The 21,147-nt window shown below is 39.6% G+C and overlaps 2 protein-coding genes across 4 annotated transcripts; one reads left to right on the top strand and one right to left on the bottom strand.

The window, feature by feature from the left end:
• Positions 1-435: 435 nt before the first annotated feature.
• Positions 436-4,317, top strand: LOC102710755 (mitogen-activated protein kinase 3). 2 transcript variants are annotated; one of them, XM_006646820.3, is made up of 3 exons: positions 436-578; positions 1,741-2,166; positions 3,384-4,317. In XM_006646820.3, the coding sequence occupies exons 2-3, from the start codon at positions 1,744-1,746 to the stop codon at positions 4,071-4,073; spliced, it is 1,113 nt and encodes a 370-aa protein (XP_006646883.1). In that variant the 5' UTR covers positions 436-578; positions 1,741-1,743; the 3' UTR covers positions 4,074-4,317. The 2 variants fall into 2 exon arrangements, with proteins under 2 accessions (XP_006646883.1, XP_015689349.1); XM_015833863.2 differs by having other exon boundaries at positions 1,738-2,166.
• Positions 4,318-5,044: 727 nt separating this feature from the next.
• LOC102710464 (protein CHLOROPLAST IMPORT APPARATUS 2) lies at positions 5,045-9,047 on the bottom strand. Of its 2 annotated transcripts, none has more exons than XM_006646819.3 (3): positions 7,167-9,041; positions 5,539-5,706; positions 5,045-5,335 (listed from the first exon to the last, which is right to left on the bottom strand). In XM_006646819.3, exons 1-3 carry the CDS (start codon positions 8,382-8,384, stop codon positions 5,279-5,281), a joined length of 1,443 nt encoding a protein of 480 aa, XP_006646882.2. In that variant the 5' UTR covers positions 8,385-9,041; the 3' UTR covers positions 5,045-5,278. The 2 variants fall into 2 exon arrangements, with proteins under 2 accessions (XP_006646882.2, XP_040376614.1); XM_040520680.1 differs by having other exon boundaries at positions 5,244-5,335; positions 5,491-5,706; positions 7,167-9,047.
• Positions 9,048-21,147: the final 12,100 nt, after the last annotated feature.

Genomic DNA, 21,147 nt, shown 5'->3' with positions numbered 1-21,147 from the left:
AAAATAAAAAAAACAACCAAAAATAAAATATCTCGCCATTACAGGCTTCCAGCTCCATCACCCTCATAACACAAATCATTCAACTGTTCCGCCGGCGACCTCCAATCAACGATAACCCAAACCATCCATCAACCGATTTATCACTCGACATGGACGACTACGACCCATCCAACGCTCCAACCCAACCCAACCCAACCCAGCCGACCGGTCCGGTTCGGCGCGGCGGTGCCTTGCGGACGACGACTCGTCGCGACCGGACCCCACCGCCGGGCCGGTCGGAGCGCACGTGGGGGGACCATCGGACGGCCAGGATCGCCGCGGGGGCTCCGCAACCGACGGCCCAGGACGCCCCGCGCGGAATATTCCTTTCCCCCTCTCTCTCTCCTCCCCCATCCACGCCTCACGGGGGAGCTGTCCATTCTCTCTCTCCTCTTCTCCTCCTCCGGCCGCGGCCACCGCAGCGACGACGAGGCGGATCCTCTCTCCCGAGCGGGCGGGCGGCGATGGCGGTCTGATCCTCCCCCGCAGAGGCCGTCGTCGTGCTCCTTTTTTCTCTCGCGCGCGCGGGTGCCTCGGGGGTGAGGGATTTTGTTTGTTTTTTTTTGGCCGTACTGGGTTTGGCTGCGTCTTCGTCGTCCAGGATCGGCGGGGTTCTTGTCCGGACTCCATGGATCGATCTTGGCTCGGTGTGTGTTGATCTGGGTAGCTGGAGCGACTCGCCTTCGTGGCCCGATTTGGGCTGATAACCGCGTGATTGATTGAGCTGTGAGTTTTTGGTGTGAGGCCATTCTGTGCTCCGGTGATGAATTTGGGCGGCGGGGCTCCGTGCAATCCGCGGCACTGAGCGGGAGATGTGATGAGGGTGCCAGATTGCTTGGTTAGCATCTGGATGATCGATAATCGTTTGCCTATATGAACCACACGGATGTCGTGTCTCCCTTTTCTTCTGGGGTTGGGAATTGGATTCGTGTGAGGGCGCTGCTCCCGGCAAAGTGGCAATGCTTGGTGAATGGCGATGGAGCATCGGTAGGAGTGCAGGTGTTGACGCTGGGTAATCCATTCAGGAAGAGGATCGAGCAAGATAGCTGGAAGATGTTGATCTGCTGACTGGCGACCGATGGCCGGAGGGGAGAACGAATGGCGATGGTGTGACCCGGATGTTGTTCAAGTGTTCGTTCTTGAAGAAGAATACTCCGAGGGTCCCGTTGTGCAAAACTGGAATGCTTTGTAGAGTCCAATTTTGGAGATGCTGAGAGAGTGTTACCAGCAAATGAACCTTCCATTGACTTATTCTGTTGTTCTTACCCTTTCCTTTTCTAAACTTATTAAAGGCGTACTTATGTACCTTTTAAACTGATGTGACATACGCTTAGAGTGCTATGAGACTTATAGATGTATCCAACAGGGTACAATTTAGGTTTAGATTTTAAATTCTTCTAACTTATTTCTACCTCGGTGGCTACCGAAGTAGAAGTGGAAGTCTTCTATTGCATGGAGTTACATCCATTTACCATGTGTTATTGTGTATTAGTATATATTATGTAAAATTATTACCAAGGGCTATTGTAGCTAGAAAGTGCATTTCCCAAGTATTCTCAAAGATTCGACCGCATTTTTATATCCCTTCTTTGATAATGAAGCTGTTCACTCATCTGTAGGCATCCATAATTTGCCAGTTTTGTAGCTCAAAACCATTGTTTCATTGTTTACTAAATTATATTATTTTTGTTTCCTTAGTAGGAAATGGCGATCATGGTGGATCCTCCGAATGGGATGGGTAACCAAGGGAAACATTACTATTCAATGTGGCAAACATTATTTGAGATAGATACTAAGTATGTGCCCATCAAGCCCATTGGGCGAGGAGCTTATGGAATAGTTTGTTCATCCATAAACCGTGAGACCAATGAGAAAGTAGCAATAAAGAAGATACATAATGTATTTGACAACCGTGTTGATGCACTAAGGACTTTGCGAGAGCTGAAACTCCTTCGGCATCTCCGCCATGAGAATGTTATTGCTTTGAAGGATATAATGATGCCAGTACACAGGAGGAGTTTTAAAGATGTATACTTAGTTTATGAACTCATGGATACCGACCTACATCAGATAATCAAGTCACCTCAGGGTCTTTCCAATGATCACTGCCAATATTTTCTTTTTCAGGTAAGCCTGCTTGGACCTCTTTTCTATCATCTTTCACATTTACTTAAGAGTAATAGTGTGTTTATAATGTTCCTTGACAAATGCTTAGAATTTGTGAGAAGGCATCTTATATCAGCAAACCTTATCCAATCTTATAAGAAGGTTCATCCCCGAATGCACGAGGCACAATCTTAATTTTAATATTTCTTCTGTAAGTTAGGATTTCAAAGTCAGACTAATTTTTTAACATGTGAATGTTTTGCACCAGCGATGATTTGTGAATATTGTCAATGACAATAATAATTTGAGCAATGCATTCCTAATGTGAAATAACTAATGTAACTTGTAGTAACATTTGGTTCGATTCTAATTTGACTCATGTTTGTGCATCACTAGTATTTGAAAAAAACTGAGAAAAAAAGGCTCATTAACTTCCAACCCAGATTCCAACAGTTTAGACTGATAAATAGATAGTAGAAGGTAAAACTATTTTCCTGTAGTCTGCAGCTTCGAGGCAAACTAAACTTGGATGGCCTAGAATTGTTAAGACTTTCTATTTCTTTTTTGACAAAAGGGTCTTACTCTTATTTGCTGTTGTTCTCAATAGATTAGTGCATACTTGATACATGAACTCTTTTTTTCCCTGCAGTTCTGAGCCAGCAACCAGTTGGACACACTATGTGCACTAAGTATTGCCACCATGATTCCTCTTTTTACATATTATAATTTTATTTTAACATTTTTTTGCTAGACTTGATTTTCTTATGTGTCATGGGACACCTCCATCCATGCATTCCCTTGTTGCCTCATCAAGTACATAAAAAAGCAGCCACGAGCCATGGGCTAATGTCCGTGCAACAACCTATAATTGGAATTGAAACCCTCTTGCTCTGTTTTAGATTTGCATCAATTCTAACTTATTTTATTAATTTCATCAAACCACATTTCCATCAAGAATTTCAAATATGGCTTTGAATCTGTGAACTAGGATCTTCTTTCAAATAGTTCTGAATAGTAGACCTCTTCTTTACATGCTAGGGTTCTTCATTGAACCACACAAGTAGACCTCTCTTTACAAGAAATACTTTTTTGCTTGATGAATTGCCTGTTCACCCTACCCTCAGATTCATTTGATCTGTTATCATGAGTTAATTTTGGATCATCTACCATTTAGTTCTTGTTTTTTGCAATCTGTATCTTCCAGATGATTTAAGATACTGTCGTTTTCTTTGTTGTAGTTGCTTCGAGGACTGAAATATCTCCATTCGGCAGAGATACTCCACAGAGACCTCAAACCTGGAAATCTATTAGTTAATGCAAACTGTGATCTCAAGATATGCGATTTTGGTCTTGCACGTACAAACAGTAGTAAAGGCCAGTTTATGACTGAATATGTTGTCACCCGCTGGTATAGAGCTCCCGAGCTGCTCCTTTGCTGTGACAACTATGGCACTTCCATTGATGTTTGGTCTGTTGGTTGCATCTTTGCTGAGCTACTTGGTCGCAAGCCTATTTTTCCAGGAACTGAGTGCCTAAATCAACTCAAGCTCATAGTCAACGTTCTCGGCACCATGAGTGAGTCTGACCTGGAATTCATTGACAACCCAAAAGCTCGCAGATATATCAAATCCCTTCCCTACACTCCTGGTGTGCCGCTCGCAAGTATGTATCCGCACGCACACCCTCTTGCCATTGATCTTTTACAGAAGATGCTCATATTTGACCCTACCAAAAGAATCAGCGTCACTGAGGCTCTTGAGCACCCCTACATGTCTCCTCTGTATGATCCAAGTGCAAATCCTCCTGCACAAGTGCCTATTGATCTGGACATAGATGAAAACATTAGTGCAGATATGATCAGGGAAATGATGTGGCATGAGATGCTCCACTACCACCCTGAAGTTGTTGCAGCAATGAGTGCACGATGATCTTCAACTCTCCCCACAGAAACTTCGCAGGCTCACCTTTTTTCCCTTCTAAAATCGTGATTACTGCACCTATTGAGTAACCAAGATGTGCAAGACTTATTTCATGTATATATGAGCGAAATAAGAACGTTGTATCCTTATAGTTGTTGTTGTGGACCGTTACTTGGTGTATGTATCCCACATTCCACTGGACAATTATGTTGTTGTACGAGTTCATGAAGTGCTGTTAAATCGAATTCAGTAATGCTGCGAAGTGTTAATTTTGGATACTATTTATAGTGTACATAATTGTCGTTTCCAGAGCTGCTTTCAAGATGACCTGCTGCAAATGTGTCCTGTTTATACAGACCTGCAATTAGTCCGGCTTGAAAACATGCTCACTTCATCTTCAGTGTCAGACGAGCCATCAGTCCGGCTCCAAAACATGCTCAGTTGTTCATCTTGAGCTGAAGATAGTGCAAAGGATCAGGAAAAAAAGGCCACGGTGTGCGTGGGGAGACGGGAGGTGCAGAGTTTTTGCAAAGGGGAGACGCCCTTTCGAAATGCTAATCCAGCAATTGCTTTCTCTACTGCATGCAGTTTCAGTCTCCACTTCTTGATTTCGAGGTGATGTTGTTAACCTACTGCCAATCCAGTGATGCTTCTCTACTGCTTCAGGTGATGTTGATTTCCAAGTCTTTGAGTTGGATGTGATTCTTTGAAGGTAATCCTGCTGCTAATCCTGCTTTTTGTTTCGATATAATTAACTGCAATGTATTTTTTTTACATGAAAGATTGTCTGCATGTTATTCTCTGAATTTCTGAAAAGGCTTTCTGTTAAGCATGAATTTCATAGAGTGGGACATGCTACATCAAGAAGTAGTTTCTTAATCTCGATTTTTGACCATTTTGTTCGTTTCTCTTTGTTGTGCACGTTTCGAAGAATTTGCCGGTGAATCGAGAATTTTAGGATTAAACTGTGTATGACTGTATATTCTAACATCACTTTATTTCCTTCCTTTGTACCTCACATTGTAAACTTGAGACAAACTATGTGATCCCCCATCACAACTCACTCTAAAGGCATCATCTCTATCTCCCCCCAAAGCAAAACTCCAACAAGAGCAAAAAAAACACTCTCACTCACATCTCTTAGCTAATGAGGAACTAAAAGGCCAAAAAAAAGGTGTTCATAAAAAGGCTAGCAAGTATCACTGTCTGTCTGTCTAGCTCTCTTCCTCCAGGACTTGCTGAAGAAGAGATGGGCTCCTAACAAACCTTCCCTGCAAGAATCCAAACAGACAAAAAACAACACATCAGTACAACCCTGCAAGATTTTGCATTGATAGTGCTATGATAAAACTCTAGGTAAAGAGAGAAAAAAAATGATATTTTTGGTGTGGAAAAAAATGGGTTTCAAGAATATCTTCTGCCTTACAATTAAATAGACCTTTTTATGCTTTCAAGAATCAGTTCTAGTGCTTGCCTTCATCCGAGGCCGGCAGTCGGCGTTCACCTTCCGGACTTGGTACCGGATCTTCTTGGAGAACAGCCGGGTGCGCCGCTTCTCCTTGTACCTCATGACACTGGCTTCCCTGATGCCACCAGCACCAGATCCATTCTCAGGGAACAGGTCAATGTCTGCAAGTTTTGCCTGCATCGACAGTGAAAAGACTGTAAGTGCTTCTTTTTCATTCAGCAATCCTAGAAAAGAAATGCAAACTATGTATACAGTTAAAATCATCGTTAAAATGTTTTTCCATGGTTGCAATAGTCCAATACATGCAATGCAGAGTGTGTCCAAAATATAATGGAGCCGGACACATCTGAAACGGTTATGCTTCCCCCATTATGACAGCTGCAAATCTTGCCATTTGTGAGAGCAAATTGCAGAAAATGACAACTGAATTGGGGCTGGAGTTTGTTGCAGTTGCTCTATCATTGGCCCAAAGGGCAACGATTTCGAGCCCAAATGAATCCTTGCAAGAAGACATCCATGTAATCTATGTCAGTCGATCTCCAGGCCCAACTGTCTGTGGTCCACTGTTGAATGATTGATTTTAACTGCATAGGTCTATTTTAAACCTCTAAAACTGGTTTAATAATCTGAACTCAAGGTGCAGATATTAGCTCATAGAATTAATTTATCCTGTTTCTAGCAGTTCTTCACCAAATATTTTGCAAAAATTTGAACAAACCATTTTGCCCATTTGATTTGCTGAGACTCACTATTTAGATCTTTTCAAATGAATTTCATAGCTTTTATGAATGCATCCATTTTATGGTTAACTGGAGTACTCGTGAAAGTGTAAAAAAGTCCGTACTTACAAATATGTACTAACATTACTGAGCTACTAGAGTACTGGTGTTGTTATGGACCATCAGTTTGGATAAACAATTCCCTGCCAAAGGCTAGCTCTCCAAAATCCAAATTGCTGTTACATATCGACCACGTGTTTTTAGCTATGTCTTTGTTATTTTCACTATTGACAACAAATTTCTACAAATAAAATTTATTACTTCCGTTTCATATTCTAAGATATTCTGGCTCTCCATAGATTTATATGAATGCTAATGAATCTAGACACATATATAAAATTTATTACCTCCGTTGATTGATCTAGGAATGAATCTAAGTAAGATCAAAACTTTATATAATATGAAGTATTTATCTTATTTCTACAATGAACTTCTTATTAGAAGAATTGGGCGAAGGGAGGTGAAAGTAAGTTAAAAATGATATGTACTGAAAATTCTTTCTTGTGGTACAACTCAATAGAAACCTTAACCATCCTATTCAGAGTTCATCTGTTTTGGGCTTTTGTTGATATGCCCGTTCAATCTGAGTAACAATGCGATAGAAGAGGTAAAAATTCATCCAAGTTTGCCAAAATTTAACTTGTAAACTTTTACTAAAGGAGCTTTCACTCCATGCAAAACAAATTTGAATTTTTATATGCCCAGTTACTGTTTATTCATCAAATTGATGTCCATATTTTATTACTCTCCTACTGCAAGACACCATTTTTTTTCAGGAAAATAAATTGCAATAAAGAGAAGATGGATTAAGCTGCCATGCTTCAGCAATTTAGGAGGGAGAATTCATGCACTCACCCGCACTTCGGCGGCCGACTTGGGCGACTCCGGCGCGCCGCCGTCGGCGAACATCGACCCCTTGCCGGACCACGCCTTGAGCACGTCGTCGGTGTCCAGCTTCAGCCCCAACCCGGTCTTGGGTGCCTTCGTTGGCAGGCTGTCCGCGTCGCCGCCGTCGCCGCCATTGCCGGCGTCCACTGTCCCGTCTGCTTCCTCCTTGCATTTCGCATTGGGTGACTCCTCCTTCTCCCTCGCCATCACCTTCTCCACCTTGACCACCTTCTTCTTCTTGCTCTTCTTCTTCTCCGGCGCTGCTGGTGCTGACGGCATTGCGGTGTTCGACGCTGCCGGCGGCGGCGTGGCGGTGATGTCTTTGACTGGCACGGCCGGCCACATCCACCACGCGCCGTCGTCGTCCCGCCGCTTGAGCGCGCGGTTCAGGTTGGGCCGCGAGCCGTGCCGGGACCCAAGGCCGAGCTCGAACCGGCCGGCGAGGCCGACCACCATGAGGCTCCTGAGGTAGGGGTGTATGCCGGAGCTCGAGAGGATGGAGTCGTCGGACGTTGTGGAGGTCGTGTTGGTCTCCACCGTGAGGCTGCCCATGATGCCGTCGATCCCCTCGGCTGCGCCGTCGGCCGCAGCCTCGTCCACGTCGAGAATGGAGTCGGCGTCGAAGCAGTCGTCGTCGAAGTCGAGCTCGCCGGGCTCGTCGGTGGTGTCGGGGCTCGCCGGCGACGGCGCCGGGTCACGGAACTCCCGGAACGCGCTGCTCACCGGCGCCGGCGACGAGCAGTTCTTGCCGCCGCCGGACGGGCTCTGCGGCTGCGGCAACGGCGACGGCGCGTCGCGGAGGAGGAATGCGGCGTCGGCGAGGACCGGGAGCGGCGGGAGGAGGTCGGAGGAGGGGTCGAACACTGCCGACAACCCAGAGAGCTGCCTCGTCGGCGGGCGCGACGCCGTCTTGGGGCTCTTCTTGACGGGGAAGACCGACGGGTGGATGGACGCCAGCAGCGCCGCCGCCTCGTTGTACGCCTGGTTCGGCCGCTTCCGCGGCGCCCTCGCGCGCTTCAGCGACACCGACGTCGCCGACGACGACGAGTTCGACGCCTCCGACAGCGTCGACGACGGCGACGAGTGCGCCGGCCGCAGCGGCGACGAGTGCGCCCCCGGCGACGTCGCCGCCTTCACCATGTCCAGGTCCAGCCTCAGGCCGGTCGGTATGCAAGAAGACGACATTGCAATGGCCTCTCCCACCACCACCGATCAGCTCCCAAGAATTCCACACAAGAGAAGCAAGAAAATGTCCAAACACTGAACCAATCAAAATGGAAAATTTTCCTCGCCACTGAAACTTTCTGCTGCTCCCGACAAGATGAAAAAAAGGTATTCCAAGTTTTCCAACCTCACTTCAAGCTGCTACCTTGGGGACTCCAAAAGGCTAAGAGAAAAACCTCCAAGAACACCTTGAAGAAAAAAAGATTGGGGAATCGAAAAGGCCCTGCCTTTGAAGCTGTACTCCTCTGAGCAAGAAGAGGTCAAGAAGCAGAGCAGAGCAGAGGCAGAGCTGCAGCTGGGAGAAGAATTCTCTGAGCTGAATTGAGAAACCTCTTGGGATTGGAGATAGATGAGCAGAGCAGCAATGCTAATTCTAGGTGAGGAGAGAGATACAGAGAGAGAGAGAGAGAGAAGATGGTTGATCCTATGGTAGTAGAGGTTAGAGATAGAGAGAGAGAGAGGAAGATGTGGGGAATTGGAGCTTGGTGGTGTGGGGGAGAGGGGTGAGGAGGAGGAAGAAAGGGTTCAAGAGGAGGGAGGAGGGGGTGGGGTTTTAGAGGAAGAAGGCTAGAGGAAGAGACAAGCCTCCTCTCATTGGGTCCCTTTCCTACCCTCCCTGCCTGTGGGACCCACTGCAATCAGCTGGACCCACACTTGCATTTTGTGCAGGCCCCTCCTCTCTTCATCTTCTGTGTGTGTTTTTTCTTCTCTCTCTAGGTTTTACATATGTTGGCATTGTTTGGGGCATCTGGGATTTGGGATTTGCAGCTACCATAACTGAGACCAATTTGCCCTAGGCAGTAGTATTTGCAAACCTCACCACCCTCATCTGGTAATCGTAGACAACTTGAAAAAAAATCATGCAGTCATATTTAAAGTTGTGTAACAAAACGGAACCAGTTCATCGCCGTTGAACTCCTATTCAGTTTATATCGACTAGCAACATATCCATACGTTGTAGATAGGGAAAACTAAAATCATAATACATGTGCAATATTAGAAGAGATAAATAAATGGCGGCATAATTATCAGAAAACTAGAGAATATTTAGGGTTATTGATCAATATTTTTGGGAGACAATAAACTGAACTATAGAACATAAAATAAGTTTTATGGTTGATTCCCATATATTTATCATTGGAACCCATGAAAAAAGGTGAGTGTTAATTTCTTTAGGTACTTCCTGATTGTCTGTTGCTAACCATTCCCCTAATAATCAATAATTACCTACTCTGTAGACGGCACTGGCCAATGAATCATGGGACTAAGCATTACTCAATTCTATTATATTATATACAGTATTTTGGACCAGTACACCTTGTCGACATGCTTCTTGTGCTGGATGAAAACCAAAAGCTTTGAAGCATTCCTCCATATGTTTTTGGCGAAATGTCAAGTGACACTTCTCCTGATTGTCTCACGCTGGCTCCACGTCTGTGTGAATATGCTAAATATATTATCTTATTGATTTGGTATGCCATAGTAACAATCGTTATAATATCTTTATCTGTTGTGATTCTCTTATACAAAATATAATATAGTTTGTTTGATCAAGTTTGTTGTCATTTACTAGGTGTTAATTACACACATAATTTGTCGGATGTATCTACAGATTGAGTACATGTACCTACCTTATGCAGCATATGTAATTATGTACTTCTCTTTTCTCTACACCTTTTTGGTTAGATGACAAAACATTAACTAAATGCCAGCAGAAAAACGATAAAACCTTTGATACAGCTTGTCATCTAATATTATATCCACGGGTGAATTTACAAGTGAAAAATTGCATTCTCAGCACCACCTCTTATGATATAGTCTCCCCATTCCACATTATAAGCCTTTCTGCTATTGCCTAAATTCATTTGTGTGATAATGAGTCTAGCCACATATATAAGACATACATTGATACATAGATGAATATAAGCAAACTCATAAAGTTTTATAATATAGAACGGATTGAGCAAAATATACATGTTTCACTCAAAACATGGATTCTAATCGACATGATTTCCCTATATATTGAATTAGACCAGCTTAGCTCGACTGATCAATTCGTTAAACATACCGAATCAGTAACGCACATGGATGTTTTCTTTATACAACCAATTCTTTTACATAAGTGAATTATCGAGTATATCAAATTACAGTTGCCAAGATATTTGCCCACAACTTTGCAACAAAATTAGATCAAATCCACCTCAAACAGCATCCAGTGCAAAGCTCCAAATCACACCAACAGCAAAAGCAAAGGCACAGGAGGGGCATTACAGTAAAATCCTCTGATTGCCCATCGCATCTACCCCCTTCCACCCATCAGCTGTGAGCCCTGACCTCCCAACGAAAAGGCCCTCCCCTATATGATTTTGCCCTTATCCGCTGACATGGCGCCCTCCCATTGGCCGCCCGGATTCTCCCGCACACGTGGCGCGCCCTTTATCGGCTCGGCAACCTTTTCACGAGATGCTAGCGGTGGGCCCCACCGGATCTTGGAGGCTTGCATGCATCATCCATGGCTGACCATGATTGGCCCAACTCCATGAGAGAGAGATTACTGTTACATGCACAATATAAAGCTCTTCCTCTCTTGTTTCTGTGTACGGATCTGGGATTTGTGTCACAAGATTTGGTCCCATTTAAACCGAGAAATAATGCAAGGAGGTCAATTTAGGGTTTTTTATAAAAAAAGTGAAATTATGTATTTAAAAATAAAAAATAATTCGTGAATAAAAGTTTTATATATGTTCTTAGATATATAAAAAATAAACTACACTAAAAAAAATCTGAAGCAACTTTAAATTTAAGATTAAAAATTTCAAATTTTAACATATAAGGATGAACGAAAAGACGAGAATGCTAATTCAAACGAGAAATCATTTCTCTTTACATGAAACTATGCCTGACGAAGAATTACATCACAACATTCGGTTGGAGAAGATTGGGGTTCAGCGAAGTATGTCGGCCGGTGGGGCCATGCTGTCAGTGGGTGAAAAAGCCACGAGTTTCTAGTTAATCTTTTTTTTTTGGTCTCAAATTAATTGGGCCATGTAGTGGAGAATTAGGGTGTGTGGTGGGCATGCCCCATACGTTGTGACCCCATGGTTCAACCACTAATGATAGGGAGGAGGGGGCCATTTGAGCCATTCTTGGCCAACCAAATTAATCCTTTTGCTCTTGTTTAGGATGAGGTTTTCCTCCCCTTGGCCCCTCTTAGGGCAGATTTGGCTGGATATTTTTGCAGGATATTTTATTTTATTTTTACTCCAAAAGTATCTCTTGGTGGTTGGCAGCCCACTCTTTGTTCTTTACGCATTTGTATATTATAAAAGATTTTTTTTTGTATGAGTGATAATGGGAATTGGAGAATTTATGCAATTAATAATTAATAATTAATTAAGCTTACCATGAATTATTTGATAAAGGTATTCCTATTAGTGGATCTCCTAATTATGCACAAGCTGAAGCTGATGATATGACAATTGGATATAGGGAGGTATCAACACATGTTAACTGTTTGCTACTTATATACACATATACATGTCCTTTATTTCGGTATTCATGTATATATTTTGATTAACTTTTAAGAATAACTGGGACATTTTCCTTTGTGAAGATAAATATCTCTCCTACAGTTGTTGCCACCAAAGTTCCAACACAACACTTGATCTTCCCAGGCTTGAATGGCCAGGATGTGCCAACCAATCCTGTGCATCTACGTATAGTAGATACAATAGAATTCAGGATAGGGCTCATCCAGCACCAGCAGGTGACCCCAGAACATACTTACAGATGTGTGCTGATGCTCGCCGGCTATTTTGAAGCATTTTTGTCTTTTTAGAACGATTGGCAAAGGCCCATTTTACGGCCCTCCTTCGCTGTCGACATATGTGCGAACATCTTCTCGAAAAGCACGAAAAAACAACTCCAATCTGAAATATTCTCTCCGATACCCATCTGTTTCGAGACATAAGAATTTATAGAATTTAAATCTTTACCGTAATATAAATATCTCCAGGGCGCTGATATCAATGCAAAAAAATCCATATATTTTTCAGCCAATTATGTGCTTGGAAAGGAAATACAACAAATTCAAATTCAAAAATTGATCATTGAAGTGACTAAAAGGGGAATCTATTGCCTCGATATATGTTAATGTTTGCTTAACAACATAGAACTGCCTATATTATTGGATGGATGGAGTATAATATATAGCTAATTAAAATTTCCTCATTGAACCTGCCATGCATTTACATGAAGGAAAAGAGAAATCATATGTGATACTCCCTCCGTCTCCGTCCTAAATGTTTGACGCCATTGATTTTTTTATACACGTTTGATCATTCGTCTTATTCAAAAAATTACATAATTATTAATTATTTTTAAATTATTTCATTTATTGTTGAATATACTTTTATGCATATGTATAGCTTTCCATATTTTAAAAAAAAAATGAAGAAGATGAATGGTTAAACGTGTATAAAAAAGTTATGCGTCAAACATTCAGTGATGGAGGTAGTATGTTGTACTACTCATGTACTATTGGGTTTTGGATATGAATTTGTACGTAGCATTTGACTAGCTAGTACCTCAAAGTTAGCTAGATATTTGTGGCTAGGTATAAGCAATTTAGAGAGAGAGAGAGAGAGAGAGAGAGGGGTGATATGGTCCGTTTGTTTGTCACTGTAGTGCCAAATGAATTAAGATGTGTAGCATGGCGAATCAGGCATGACACGAGACCTTGCCGAATGGTGGTACCACACGCACGGACATGATAATTGATTTTTCAGAATTTAGCTAGCCACTGAAGGGAGCCAGAAAAAACTATGATGGGGAAAGATTTAGATTTTATATATTACTGGACATCTTAATAAATCTGGATTTCTAGCAGAGCTAGACCATGCGTATATATTAGTACACCGTCATTTCGCTTTTGCTTATACTTTAAGCTAAAATATAAATTTTCAACCTTAAATTTGAAGTAGATTTTGGAGTTTTCATTGTAGTTTTTTTAACCTTGTTTTTTAATCAATAAAAACATGTTTATAAAATTTATATTCACATATTATTATTTTTTCAAATATGTTGCCAGCAACATATTTGAAAATAAAAAATAATATGTGAATAAAACTTTCCAATATTGCATACAATTTTTAGAGGAATTTATGTAGTACCCTTCTGAATATATATATATATATATATTTATTTTTCTCCCATAGGAAAGAGATGTTTTTTTTTCTTTTTGAGAAAATAGTTGCACTCGGTAGCTCTAGGGAATTCCAGAAAACATGAACCACACGTACTGCATATATATACCTAGGACTTCTATTCTGCTTAGGTTTGGTTTTTATACACAACAATGTCAATGGAGATACTCCCTCGTACCGAAAATATAATTTCTTAGAGAATGACACGACCATGAGAAAAACAACTATATGTAAATAAATGATGGTTATTATTTTCGCCGAGACAGAATAAATTAATTAATGTGGTTGTGATTTGTTAAGACGTTGAATATACGGAGAAGTACACATATCTGTTTCCCCTTTTTTGCCCTCTTCTTCTGATTTCTGAACATGTGCCTGCAAGGTAGCAACAGCTGATAACTGTCAAAGCTGTTAAAATAGTGGTCCTAAATTAAGATTAGAAGTTGTAAGTAATTAATAACTGTCCAGGTCGTTAAAATCACGATCCTGAAATGAAACCAGAACTTCTAAGTAGGATTACAATTATAGAACCAGAGTAAAAAATCGTAAATCGTAGAATTATATACACCCTGTCTAAAAATAAGATCAAATTTGTCCTTTGTCTAAAAATAAAATATTTTTTGTCCTTTTGTTGTTTATCGTAAAATAAGTTACTTTGGACGATCATTGCATTTTAAAAAATAAAATTAGTTGGGGGCTGAAATTGACCATACTAGATTTGGCCATCTCAAAAGCATTCTTCAAATATTTGGTTCGGTGTCAAATTTTGACCATGTCTTCGCCTAGAAGCTGAATAAGTTTTTTATCAAACTTTGATTTAGCTTATTTTGGTCTCAAACTAAATATAGCTTCACCTCCTAATATTAGGAGTAACAAATATTATTACATACACAATCTGGTACCAGACAAACTTTACTTTGAGGCCCTATTTAGTTCTCAAAATTTTCGCGTTTACTCCTCACATCGAATCTTTGAATACATATATAGAGCATTAAATATAGTTAAAAAAACAACTACTTACATAGTTTGGAAGGAATTTGCGAAATGAACCTTTTAAGCCTAATTAGTCCATAAGTAGCTATAACTGCTCTAGTAACTCATATGTGCTAATAACATATTAATTAGACTAGACTTTAAAAATTCGTCTAGTGGTTTCCTGACAGCCTATGTAATTATTATTTTAATTAGTTATCAAAATAATCCTCCGATATCTAGTTAAACATCTGATATTACACTTAATCCTAAAATTTTCATGAACTAAACAAGCCCTAAACCAAAAAATTTCTTAAAATTTTAGAATGGTAAAGTCAGAAAATATTACGGCGGAGTACGTGGAGATATTTTTACAGCCCTGGCAACTAGTGAGCGACGACTTGCTGCAAAAGAAGAGGAAGAAACGAGACGCTCGTCTGCCGCTGCTGCTGCTGCAGAAGTTATCGTTTTTTTTCCCGGGCGGCGGGGAAAAGCCATGAGGAAGAAGCCAACGAGAGAGGGGAGGGTGGTGGTCCGTTCACCTGCTTTCCCAAAATGTCAAGGGGCCATGCATCGGCATCTTTATTTTTTTACACCTATGCGTGCACTTCACTATAGTATAATAATAAGAAGGATATGTTTAATGGTAGAGTTTTTTATGAGCTCTATCTCAAACCACATCAACATGCTCTCTATTATTGTTGACAAATCTAGTGATATATCTTATAGAAGTTTAATTCTCTTAACCCACCCTCTAAAGAGGATGCATCTCTTCTCCTCTCTCCTTGAGGATTAGGACTCTACACTTACTTATGTGTAGTAATGATTATTGAGATATGAATTTAGAAAAGAACGAGCTTTGCTTGTGTAAGTAGTGGCTATCTAATACTACAAAATTTATTTTCATAGCAAGGGTTCTATTTTTCTAGAGAGAAAAATGAATTGAAGCATCATGTCGAGGAAGAAATTTTCCGGTAACAAAAACCCACATGTAATAATGATGAAACACTACCATGGTTTAAACCTGTATATGGAAATTGATTTTTATAGGTGGCCAGTAAAGAGAATTACCTATAAAAATAGTTTTATTTTCACAGACTCGCTAGAGAGCACTATATGTGAAAATTGTGAGAAATATTAAAGCTGGTTTGCAACGACAACCCTCGTCCTCTCACCGATTGATTCCTCAATCTTCATCCTCTCACCGATTGATCCGTCAACCATGCTTCTCGCTCTCCCTCACGTTCCTTTTCCTCACCTCTCCGCTATCGTTGGATCTGAGAATTTAAAATTATAGGGTGATTGGATTTGAATTTCTTTCTTTTTAGCAAAAAAATATTCATATGTAGGTATCTTAAGGGACCACCGCAAAATTTATTTTTATACATTTTCGTATATACGTCTCTTAATAGGATACCTGTGAAAATCGGTTTTCACGAGCACGTGGCATACATCCCGTCAAAATAAAGACCTTATACTAGAGGCGGGCAACCAGCTGCCTTCGAAAATGTAAATACATTTTGGCCGCCGGAGAAAAATTTTCGGTAGTAGTGGTAACTGCAGAGAGGATCCGCGTCCTCTGCATCAGCATGGTGTGGCATCCGATGGCAGGAGCCGAGTAAACCGGCGGATATAGAAAAAAAAATATAGAGACGAGTCACTTACTTATTTTTTATTATTTTTATTGTTTTAAACTGAGTTTAGATTACTATATATAAACAGTAAGCCTGATTAAATGGTGAAAATATATTAACTCTAACTAAGAGATTTTCTTGACCTAGTGTTTGAGAACCCCATCGAGTGTCATCGGTACTTTAGCTCCGCCCTTGTCTCCGGTTTCAAATATTTATTAAAGGTTAGCGTGTGCTTTATTATCTTGACCACTCTTTCTTTTTCTAAAAATAACATGCATTGAAGTTAGTTTATGTTGTATCGATAGAAATGTATGTTTTTATTGATTATAAACTAATATTTAGAATTTATTAATAATCAAAATTAAAACATTCGTGATCAATCAGATAAAGTATTTAAAATCGAAGATAGACTTACGTGCAGAGGGTACTATCTAGATCTGGCCGCCGTTTTTTCACCGCAAACCTCCAAACAAAGTGCACAATAGTACTTGTGCGTGCATCGACCATCATCAGGTCATCCAAACAAAGGTGGATTTTGATTACTGTTTCCAAACCGTTAAACTGTATATTTTTTTAAAAATAGTAGATGTTCAATTTTGTAATAATTAATTTAATTATTTATATTATTTAAAAAACCAATAAAAAACAGAGATAATCATGCGTGCATCTTGATATATTGATGGGTGATGATGATAGCGCATATATTGACGTGCTGTCCGTGCATGCATGCATTGCATGGATACGTAGCTAGGTTTCGTATATACGGATGAATTATGGACGTATATAGAAAATGCATTTCAAAATAAGATCATCTTCCTTCGTTCTAATTCATTTCAAAATAAGTTTATTTATAAGTAACCATTGCATTAAAGTTTATAAAAGCAATAAACAAATACATTAAAATAGATAAAATAAAAGATAATTATATTGAAATTTGATGAAGTGAAAAATATTCTAAAGTTTTAGCTTTTATTCTGATATGTGTATGAATATGATAATTGAAAATAAAATTAATTTGGGAGGAGATAGTATATACGTACTCCCTCCATATTTTTATGTATGACACCGTTGACTTTTAGATTACGTTTGACCATTCGTCTTATTAAAAATTTATATCCAAATATGCAAAATTATAATGCATACTTAAAGTTCCTATAATAATAAATCATATTATAACAAAATAATTAATAATTATATTTTTTAATAAGACGAATGATCAAATATGGACATAAAAGTCAACGGCGTCATATAAAAAAATATGGAGGGAGTATCAACAACTTGTGTACATCAAGGTTTTGCTTATCGCGATAATTGCGACGATTACCCCAACCGCCAAGATATGATAACGATGTCCCATAGTTTTGTTTGGCAAATACGGTAAGAATTCAAAAATTTTGGAAAATATATATATAAAAGGATTTTTTTTCTATAATCATCATGAGCAATTGTTTCTCAATCGGTGCATGGTTTAAGAGGGGAAAACGATAAGCGAAACATGGTGGTGTAGATAGAGGAGGCCTAATGCGACCAAATGGTCACACCAATCGACGCATGTGACCGCTTGTGGTTGCTAGCTGCAACAGTGCATGCCTGATGGTTTGGTCTGTGTGACCACTGCACCATCACACAGAAAAGGGAAGAGAGCTCTCTAGAAAGAGAGTTTCAGTTGCTCCTGGTACTGAAGAACATGCTAGTATGGCACACGAAAGTACGTGTACTTCGTGGGCCGTGTATGTGTATACGTACGGGCCACCGATCCACATTGCACGTAGCGTATACGTGAGGCATAACCAGACCATATAAAGCCGCGATTTTATTTACGCTTGTAAGTCAAAATTCAAGGCTAAAATTTAATTTTTTAATCTTAAATTTAGAGCTGATTTTGACTTTTTTATCGTATTTTATTTTTCATCCTTGATCTTTAGACTGCCAAAAATATATATAAATTTTATCACAAATGATTTTTGTTTACAAATATACTGTTTGAATTTTTTAATCATCCAAATGATCACCCGTACTCTTTTCGATCATACAAATAAAAAATAATTTATAAATAAAAATTTTATATGTGTATTCTTAGCTATCTAAACGTCAAGGCAACAAAATAAATTTTTAAGATTAAAATTCAAATTTTAAACAGAAATGAAAAGACAAGTGTGCACAGTAGTTAACCGCGAGATGCTTGGCTTCCATAGGTGAGTTTGGTTGTGAATTTTTCACACCTCTAAAAAGAAGCCTTAATACACGCTAGATAGCTACTGGGTTGTCAGGTCCAATTCACAGGCAGGGTAGGATACGGTACATATCCATTTCTGACCAAAACAGCCCATTCAGAGTGTTTCCTATTTTCTTGCTCTGCACCTGCTGCAAGCTAAGCATGAAATTAGACCCCTCTGCAGTTCATGTCTAGGATATGTATGTATGTGCATGTTCCTGGATCTGTATTCTCACACATCCTCTTGGTCTCTTGGAAAATTTTAAAACTCTCTTTTGTCCTGCAAGCTATACAATAACTGTAGCTGTACAATACAATACTATAAGCTTCTCTGCAAGTGACAGCCCAGATCTGTGGGCAATATATACATTCTCTGTAAGAATAAAATCCTCCGGCAAGAAATTGATTTCCTCCGGCAAGAAATTGATTTGATACATGGTGATTTTGTGAAGAATTTCTGCATTTCAAACGAAGCCACCTAGTTCCTCTTTTGGAATGCTGGGATTTATTGGAATTTTGGATAAATGAACTAATCCATGTGTTCCAGGTTTTAGACTTATAAGTCAAAATTTAAATTTTTAACCTTAAATTTAGAGTTTTTTCATTATAGTTTTATTTTTTAACGAATGTTTTTTAATCGCTAAGAACCCACGTATGAAAGTTTTAATTCATAAATACAGTGTTTGTCATTTTCCATGTAAAAGTCAAACTGTCACACCCTTACCATTCGAGGAGGTGTTACCGCACCTGAGTGGTATTCTGCTTATCACGATAAACCGTGAAAAACATATAGTAAAATTTACTGTTTATATATTTTACCTTTTCTTTAGCTTGGTAGGGTTATTGGTCCCTTATCATTAGCTCAGTTACTGCAGGAAACCCAATCCAAAAAGCCCTAAGTTCAGGCCGCGTTTGCATGGAACTGTATAGACTGTGATGCACAAAGATGTTGCTGTCAAACTCAAAAAACACCAAACAAACAAAATCTACAGCAAATTACATCAATCAGTGCGAAAAACGTTTTCACAATGGTCCAAGCAAAGGAAATATATGCACATATCCCCCATGGGCAGGAAAAGGGCGACAAGTGCTGTCACCATCACCTTAAACCCCATGAGCTGCCCATCTTATCTCCTCTCCCAATTCTGTCACCTTGTACTCTCTCTCTCTCTCTAACCCTCTATCTTTCTCTCTCTAGATTTGTCTGACCCTCTCTCTTTCTCTCTCTCTCATCAGATGGATGAATGGATGGGTGGATGGTGAGCAATGGGGACACTTGGCCAGCTAAACCATCTACCATTTGCTGTGGATAATGCAGTGTACTAATTACTAAAATATATGTGCACAAGATGCACACGGATCATGGCCGCTGAAAAAAGCAGAGGGAGGAAGGTCACTCTTATCATCATCAGATTGCAGGGGATTGCTGCTTATCCAATTAGTTACTACGCGGCTCACTGTCAGGCTGCTAAACCAGATTGCTGCTAATCACTGAACTGAAGAGAAAGATTAGGTTTTTTTGGCTGGGTAGTTTAGTGAGGTAAGATCCCTTTCACTGTAGAGATGGATGTTTTTGTAGGCTCCTGGTCTCTTTTTCGTACTATACATGTGACCTGAGAAAGGCCTCAGGCATATGACAATCTGCTTTATCCTTTAAATGAACTACTGTTACAAATGATTCTATGCAGCTTTATGTCCTTCAGTTTCAGGTGTATGTAAATTATGGTGCAGACATTAGTATTATTCATGCTGTATAAAGTTGTTAAGAGAGATATGTAACAGTAAAAACGAAGATTTCAAATCACAGTACATTAGAGCATCTAAAATAGTTTTATCCTCTATATATTTGTGTGCTGCAACAACAGATCATTTATGTTAGAGTATCTATATTCTAATCTATTATATTTTATTGATACATATAACTACCATGCATTTGTTTTATATTTTATAGTGATCAAAGTGGAGACATTTGAGTTTTAGATAATAGAGAGGACATATAAAAATAGAGGATATAATAGATGTTCTGTTGAAGCACTATTTTTACCCTCCATCCTATTTTTTTAGGATAGATAATGGGATAAAATAGCTATTAAGGATGCTCTGCAAGACGGTAAACCATAATGATGCTTCATGTCCATAGGTATATCCAGCGTTCTTAAGACAAGGCAATCCACCCATGCCAAATTGACTAGGCGACCCCTATGGTTTGGAGTGTAACGCCATATTTAAAAACAAAAAATATTTTTATATACGTATTTTTATTGATGTAAACTGAAAAATAAACTTTGGTAAAAAGACCTCCATCAACTCTAAATTTAAGATTAAAAATTTAAATTTTAGTTTATAAGCAAAAGCAAACGGAAAGGACATAAGAGTATTCTAAAACAATTTCATCCTGCGTATCTCTTTGTACTCCAGCAGGTCTTCGTATATGACATGCTCCATATCTCTTTAAAGGATAAAGAGAACATCTAAAATAAAGTTTCTCTCTTGATATAGATGACATCTAAAAATAAATGATATGATAGATGTTTTGTTAGGGCTATATTTTACCCTTCGTTCTCTATTTTTAGGATAGAGAATGAGATAAAGAGCTGTTAAGGATGCTCTAAGCCTCATCTTACACACATGAGCCTAACTAGATATCTAATTATATTTTTAATTAGAATATGAAAGTAAGGCAAATAATCAACAAGAAC

The sequence above is a fragment of the Oryza brachyantha genome, chromosome 2 (genome assembly GCF_000231095.2).
Source record: "Oryza brachyantha chromosome 2, ObraRS2, whole genome shotgun sequence".
NCBI classification, from domain to species: Eukaryota; Viridiplantae; Streptophyta; class Magnoliopsida; order Poales; family Poaceae; genus Oryza; species Oryza brachyantha.
Note: the sequence above shows the minus strand (reverse complement) of the source record. Positions and strands in the feature narration are given on the sequence as shown.

Coding starts and splice junctions, on each gene's coding strand:
- LOC102710755 (XM_006646820.3), top strand. CDS start 1,744: ATGGCGATCATGGTGGATCCTCCGAATGGGATGGGTAACCAAGGGAAA. Junction 2,167..3,383: donor GCCAATATTTTCTTTTTCAG/GTAAGCCTGCTT, acceptor TCTTTGTTGTAG/TTGCTTCGAGGACTGAAATA.
- LOC102710464 (XM_006646819.3), bottom strand. CDS start 8,384: ATGTCGTCTTCTTGCATACCGACCGGCCTGAGGCTGGACCTGGACATG. Junction 5,707..7,166: donor AGTCGGCCGCCGAAGTGCGG/GTGAGTGCATGA, acceptor CTGTCGATGCAG/GCAAAACTTGCAGACATTGA. Junction 5,336..5,538: donor ACTGCCGGCCTCGGATGAAG/GCAAGCACTAGA, acceptor GGATTCTTGCAG/GGAAGGTTTGTTAGGAGCCC.